The following is a 6,885-nucleotide window of genomic DNA, read 5'->3' on the forward strand; positions in this document are numbered from 1 at the left end:
GCGTCAAAGGAGCGACGTGCGACCTGTCAGAGCTTTATCTCCGATCGCAGCTGCCTCTGCGCGTCCTGGAGATGTACCAAATCGTCGCCGCCGGAGACGACTCGACGCCGCTGAGATCGGAGATCAAGCTCTGACAGGTCGCACGTCGCTCCTTTGACGCCGACGTGACTCACCCGTGCAGATCACATCAGGACACGGTCTCGACACGCTCGGTACGACGCCTGCGACCCGTCTTGGGTCAGGTGGCACGACGCTCATCGCGCCTGGCAGCGCTGCCGTGCAGGTTGCCACGACGAGGTCGAGCACGCTTCTATACGCTCGCCCAGCCTTTCTTTCCATCCCATTAGGCAGCCTGGGAACGGTGGCGGTCAGAGGCAAAGCCTGCGAGGGGTGGTGGAACCACATGTCACGGCTACCGCCGGCTCGACCCCACGATAGCCTCCGGAGGCTGACTTTGAGGCACAATCATCGGACGACGTCGGCGAGTTGAGTCGCGCTCGCGGTAGCCAGATGACCTCTCATACTAGTATCATCGGCCATGGCCGCAGGAAGCGCGGGGGATTCCGCTGGGAGCAACACGGAGCTCCGTTGGACGCGTTTTCATGATTAGCGTGTCAGAGTGAATTGGAACTAGCCTATGGCAAGGCCGGCACCGTGGCTGTGCGCTCAGCGAAGTGGACAGCCACCCTTTGAAGACGCTGATCTCGGGTCAGGCAGTAACACAGAGGTACACTGGAATATGAAAGAATTTTAGGGGCCCGTAAAAATTAATGGAAATAAAAGAACCCTCGCTTCCGGTCCGACACTCGCCCTCGAGGCTTCGCCCCCACCTCGACGTGCGTTGACGACGACGCTGTGGTGCCCGCGTTTGCCACCGCCCTCGGGGGCTTGGTCACTAGAATCGGAGCCGCGCGCGAGCCCGTGCTGGCGGAGGAGGAGGATCCGGCTCGGCGGGCGGGCGCGGGCGTGGACGCATTACTTGGCGGCGCTTCTGCGGCGCTGACGCCGGGGAGATGCCGGCGTAGGAGGACGGGTGCCCCCTCGCGGGCGGGTCAGTCCTGCGCTCGGTCGGCGCTGAGGGCGGCAGCAGGGTGAGCTTGCCACCATCTCCAGGCTGAGCGCCCGCAAGCACCTCGGACGCCGGGCGCGCGATGCTGGCCGCGCCGTCCTTTCGCGAGGCGTCCCCCGGCCCGCTGCCGCGGCCGTCCGGAGCACCGGCGTGGGGCGAGGCGTGCTGCTCATCTAGCGGGAAGAGGGCCACGCCGTAGGAGGCGCGGCCGACCGTGAGCGTGGCGCCCGGAGTCAGCATCGGCGTCGAGGGCTGGCTTCCGAGCCGGGAGAGCTCGGCGGAGAGGTGGGCGATGTCGCGGCTCTGCTGGGCGATGAGCGCGCGCTGCGACTGCATCATGGAGCGCAGCTCTTCGACGGTGCCGAAGGTGTTTGGCTCGCTCCCAACGGAGATGTGGAGCAGGAGGCAGCACGAGTCGATCCGCGTGCCGCTGGGCGAGCGCAGGTGTAGGCAGCGGTAGCCGCAGCGGAGGGAGCCGAGCACCGCCGTCTCATACGCCACCAGCCGCCCCTCATCCTCCACCACCACCCGCAGGATGGTCTGGTGAGGCTCGGCCGCGAGGCAATGGAAGGTCTCGTCGAAGCTAGGGTTGAGGCCGTTGCCCTCCGCGACCGCGGTGACGAGCCGGGTCACGCCCTGCGCCTCGGGCGACGGCTGCGGCTCGCGCGCGACGGTGCAGAAGCCTCCAATTGCGTGCAGCTCGACGGCGACGCGCGGGCTCGACACGCTGGCACGGGCCCCGCTGGGCGGGCATGGGCTGTCGCTGAGGTGCGAAGCAAAGGAGTGGCGAGGCTCGGCGAGGAGGGGCCGGCACTCGTCCCGCGTCGGGAGCTGGTGCAGGGAGAGGACCTACGCGGCGGTGGGTCGCTCGGTGAGCTGACTAGGGAGAGGGCCGAGCGGGGCGGCAGCAAGGCGCGCGGCGGCCTTCAGGCTCGTCCGATGCACCTCCACCCGCGGCGGCGGCCACTGCTTCCCCCGCCCTATCACTGACTCCTTCTGCAGGGGCTCCGTCTCCAAAGACGAGCGGGGGGCCAGGCTGCCCTCACCCGACGCCCGATCACTGCCAGAGCCAGAGAGCAAGCGAGACGGGGTCCTGGGGCTCCTGTTGGGTGGTATGGGGGGCGGCATCGCCCGATCGGGCGCACGGAGCGCCGCGGGCTTGAGGACGTAGCCACCGCTGCCGCGAAAGAGAGCGTCGTGGAGCTGCACCGGAGCGTCGTTCGTCTGCAGGTTGAGCGCCACCATCTGGACACCCGCGCGCCACGCCGCCTGTGGCGGGGTTGGGGGAGGAAATGTTCGCTTCGCTTGTGGCGAGATGGGGTGCGGGGGGCTGGGGGAGGTGGTGGGAGCGAGGGCGGGACGCTCACAAGCGGGTTGGGGTTGGTCGACAACCATCGAGTCGGAGAGGGGAAAGTTCGCACGAGCTGGACGGCCGTGGCGGGCAGCCACCCTCCCTCCTCGCTCGCCAGCCGCTCCAGCCGCTCCTCAGACAAGCTCACGACACCTCGGCGCGGCAGCTTGGCGGCCGAGAGCTCGCTCGCCGGTTCCTCCGCTGGCCACGGGCCGCTCTGCAAGCAGGTCGAGCTTAGAGACCCGAGGGAAGACTCGGAGATGTCCTGCGTGGCCCTGCTGTCGCCGTCGCCCTTTGCGTGGCACTCGAGAGGCACGCCGCGGAGCCTGCCCCAGACGCCCCGGTGGAGAGAGCGGCCGCTGAGCTCCTTCCAGCTCCCCTTGCGGTCGAGCCGCCTGCCGCTGTCGTCCTCCACGGGCGGCGACGAACCGATGGAGCACGTGGGGAGGGTGACGAGCGAGCGGAGGAGCGGGTCGGTGATCACCCCTCCCCTATCGAGCCGCATCTTGACGAGCACCTATTAGCCGCGACGTATCCGAGATGTCGAGCTAAGCCCGAGATCACCCTCGTCGAGCCGCAGCGTGAGCACCGTCCGGTGCAGCTCGCGGAGGGTGCTCGCGGCCGTGGGGCGCTCGAAGGGCGACCGCGGCGTGCGCAAGAGCATGTCGCCGAGCGTGTCGATGAGCTCTTTGGCGACCTTCTTCTGCTGCTTCGCCGAGCAGTGCATCTCGATGCTCAGGATCACGGGCAGAGGACTGCTGGTGAAGGCGTGCTCGGCTATCGCGGCGACCACCTCGCCGAAGGCTACGCTCCCGCAAAGGAGAGAGACCCCTCCCGGCATGCGATGAGTGACACGCGGGCCCTGGCCCGACCACCGCCCGTCCCAGCAGTCGATCTCGAGGCAGCGAGTCCCCGAGAGCAGGAGGCGGCGGTACATGTCGGCCGAGGCCGCAGAGGTGAGCTGGTCCCCCTCGAGGAAGCTGTTGTGCGACGAGGCGATCCAGTAGCTGCTGAGCGGCTCGGTCGCATCCTCCGTCGGGGCGCTCCTCTGCTCGATGGCGCTGTTGCACGGCGAGAGCAGCAGCGCGGCGAACTCGTGCACTGAGACGAGCTCAGACTCCTCCATGGTGGCCTCGTTTGGCCGGGTGGCGCGGAGGCCTGCCTTCCACTCCTCCCACAGAGTGCGCCCCCCCGCGCCCTGCTCGTTGAGGCAGAAGCGAAGCAGGTCCCCCAGGCTCAGCGACGCTTTCGACGCTTCCGTGCTGGGCATCCTGCTGCCCAGCGAGAACGCCCTGGTGAGCCTCCCACCCGCCTCAGGGTCTGCGACGTCAGCACAATGGCCGTGGCGGTGCGAGGAAACCAAAGAGGCGAGCGCCTCGATGAAGGGCGTCGTGTTCCGCGTCGCCTGCAGCCACTCCCGAAGCTGCGCGGCCTCGCGCGCGGCCGCCCCCCACAGCTTCTGCTCCAGCGCCGAGCGCTGCTCGACGAACGGGCGCCGCTCGATGTCGGGCGGGCCCTCGGTCGGCTCCTTGTTCGCCCTGCGGCAGATCCGCTCCCACACGGCGTGCGACGTAGCGGCAGGGCGCATACCGTGAAGGATGGGCAAGTGCGTGCAAAGCCAGCGGCAGATCCGCCGCACCCCTCGCGCGGCACCGACGCCGAGGCGCGCAAGGGGGCTCCGCGCGACCCACAAGCCGAGGAGGGTCCACGGGCTCGTGCCGTGGGCCGCGGCGATGCGCAGCAGCAGCCGGAACGTGGTGACGCAGAGCAAAAGCACGCACAGCACCAGTGCACCAGCGAGTGCAATGCTGGTCCATCCCGTCATTCCCATGAACGGGTCATTTCTGCCGACCTGCACCATCAATGGCGCCGTCGGTGGCAGCGCAGGCGGCGGCAGAGGCGGCGGGGGCGGCGGTGCCAGCGGCGGCGACGCAGGCGGCGGCAGAGGCGGCGGGGGCGGCGGTGCCAGCGGCGGCGACGCAGGCGATGGAAGCGCACAGTTGACCTTCAGCTCGCTCATCCTGCACGTTTTGCCGCTGACGAAGCAAGCCTGCCACAGGCCACCGCCTCGCACCTTGGCACTGCCGGCGCAACTCTCCGGCGTGAGATCGACGCAGTGAAAACGGAGAGAAGTGATGGGGTTGAGCGAGCATGCGTTGACGAGGAGCGGCCCGGGTGGTGGCGGAGGCGCTGCTCGCTGCGTGCACTCAGCAGTCTCGTCGCTCATGATGCAAGCATCTCCGCTGACGAGGCATGCCGACCACAGGCCATTGGCTCGCACCTTGGCCTTTAACGCACAGCGTGCAGGAGAAACCTTGGCACAAAAGAAGTTCTCCCTCGTGATGGGGCTGAGCGAGCACACGTCGAGGACAGGCGACTGCGGCGGCGCTAACGGCGGCGTGGGGCACTCAGCAGCCTCGTGACTCATGGCGCAGGATTCTCCGCTGACGAGGCATGCTGACCACAGGCCGTTGGCTCGCACCTTGGCGCGGGTCGCACAGTTCGCGAGAGAGACTTGCGAACACCAGTAGTCGGCACTCGTCATGGGGTTGAGCGAGCACGCAGCGTCCAGGGGCAGCAATGGAGGTGGCGAAGGAGGCGGCTGTGGAGGCGGCGGCGGAGGTGGTGGAGGCGGCGATGGAGGTGGTGGTGTAGGCGGCGAAAGCGGCGGCGGGGGCTGGAGACGGATGGGGCATTCGGTAGCCTCGTGACTCATGGCGCAGGATTCTCCGCTGACGAGGCATGCCGACCACAGGCCGTTGGCTCGCACCTTGGCGCGGGTCGCACAGTTCGCGAGAGAGACTTGCGAACACCAGTAGTTGGCTTTCGTTATGGGGTTGAGCGAGCACGCAGCGTCCAGGGGCAGCAATGGAGGTGGCGAAGGAGGCGGCTGTGGAGGCGGCGGCGGAGGTGGCGGTGGAGGCGGCGATGGAGGTGGTGGTGTAGGCGGCGAAAGTGGCGGCCGGAACGACGGCGGCGACGGCATCGCTGACATGTACCCTGTAGAAAGGCAAGCTCTCTCGGAGTCGTTGTAGCGAGATTGTTATCACGTTCACGGCGTTTCATGAAGCGTATTTTCAACGATCTTTCCAAGAAGCAGAGTTTACTCTGAGCTCGGCGAAAAAAAGGAAAAGGAATTAAGAAATGACAGAAACACTTGCCCAAGGAGCTCAACACGGGCGATGGCGCAGCACACAGACACAGCGGTCGGCGGCGCTGGCGGCGGCGTGGGGCACTCAGCAGCCTCGTGACTCATGGCGCAGGATTCTTCGCTGACGTAGCATGCTGACCACAGGCCGTTGGCTCGCACCTTGGCGCGGCTCGCGCAATTTTCCAGCGGGACTTGCGAACACCAGTAGTCGGCACTCGTCATGGGGTTGAGCGAGCACGCAGCGTCCAGGGGCAGCAATGGAGGTGGCGAAGGAGGCGGCTGTGGAGGCGGCGGCGGAGGTGGTGTAGGCGGCGATGGAGGTGGTGTAGGCGGCGAAAGCGGCGGCGGGGGCTGGAGACGGATGGGGCATTCGGTAGCCTCTTCACCCATGATGCAAGCATCTCCGCTGACGAGGCATGCCGACCACAGGCCGTTGGCTCGCACCTTGGCGCGGGTCGCGCAGCGTGCGGGAGAGACTTGCGAACACCAGTAATCGGGGTTTATTAAGGGGCTGAGCGAGCACGGTGCGAGCGGCGACGGCATCGCTCACATGGACTTTTCAAAAAGAAGCAAAACCGCTCTCGAGCTCCGCCAAGAAAATGAAAAGAAGAAAAACATCCGCAAGGAGCTCGACAGAGCGATGGTGGCTCACACGGACACTCACACAGACACAGCGGTCGGCAATGGCGTCGACGCCGTAGTCGAGAAGGTCTGCAGCGACGAGCTCCCGGTGCACTCGCTCGAGCGCGAGCTCGGCGACTGCGCGCGCGCGGTGCTCGTCCGGCGCGAGTGGCTCAAGCGCCAGCCCGGCGTCGCGTCGGCCGAGGCGGTCGGCCGCGTGCCGCACGAGGGCTTTGACTACGACGCGGTGCACGGCGCGTGCGCCGAGATGGTGTTCGGGTACATCCCGCTTCCCGTCGGCGTCGCTGGCCCGCTGCTGCTCAACGGTAAGACCTACCAGGTCCCGTTGGCGACGGTCGAGGGCGCTCTCATCGCCTCGACTCGGCGCGGCTGCAAGGCCATCACCGCGGCGGGCGGCGCGTCGGCCGCGGTTCTGTCGCAGGGGATGACGCGCGCGCCCGTGATCCGCTTCCCGAGCGCGATCCGCGCCGCGGCGTTCGCCGCCTGGATGCACGACCCCGCCAATCTCGCGGTGGCGCAGGAGCAGTTTGCGACGACCACGCGCTTCGGGCGGCTCACCTCGTGCCGCGTGACGGTGGCGGGGCGGTACGCGTACGCGCGCTTCGTGTGCGCGACGGGCGACGCGATGGGGATGAACATGGTCTCGAAGGGCGTCTCTGCCGTCCTCGACTT

At 67.6% G+C, this 6,885-nt stretch overlaps 2 protein-coding genes across 2 annotated transcripts in view; one reads left to right on the forward strand and one right to left on the reverse strand.

Moving 5' to 3' along the window:
- The window catches only part of EMIHUDRAFT_121888 (hypothetical protein), a gene marked incomplete at both ends in the record, with an annotated part of 7,445 nt that extends 3,200 nt beyond the window's left edge, over positions 1-4,245 (reverse strand). Inside the window, 4 exons of the mRNA XM_005792977.1 lie at positions 1,133-1,918; positions 2,279-2,338; positions 2,437-2,937; positions 3,010-4,245. Coding sequence (XP_005793034.1) covers positions 1,133-1,918; positions 2,279-2,338; positions 2,437-2,937; positions 3,010-4,245 — 2,583 coding nt within the window. The remainder of the gene's footprint in view (positions 1-1,132; positions 1,919-2,278; positions 2,339-2,436; positions 2,938-3,009) is intronic.
- Positions 4,246-6,211: 1,966 nt separating this feature from the next.
- EMIHUDRAFT_471368 (hypothetical protein) lies at positions 6,212-6,885 on the forward strand (the record flags this gene model as incomplete). The annotated part of the gene is made up of 1 exon (XM_005792978.1): positions 6,212-6,885. A coding segment is annotated over one exon (674 nt), but the record flags the coding sequence as incomplete, so codon positions are not given.

The sequence above is a fragment of the Emiliania huxleyi genome (assembly GCF_000372725.1).
Source record: "Emiliania huxleyi CCMP1516 unplaced genomic scaffold EMIHUscaffold_1038, whole genome shotgun sequence".
In the NCBI taxonomy this organism is placed as follows: domain Eukaryota; phylum Haptophyta; order Isochrysidales; family Noelaerhabdaceae; genus Emiliania; species Emiliania huxleyi.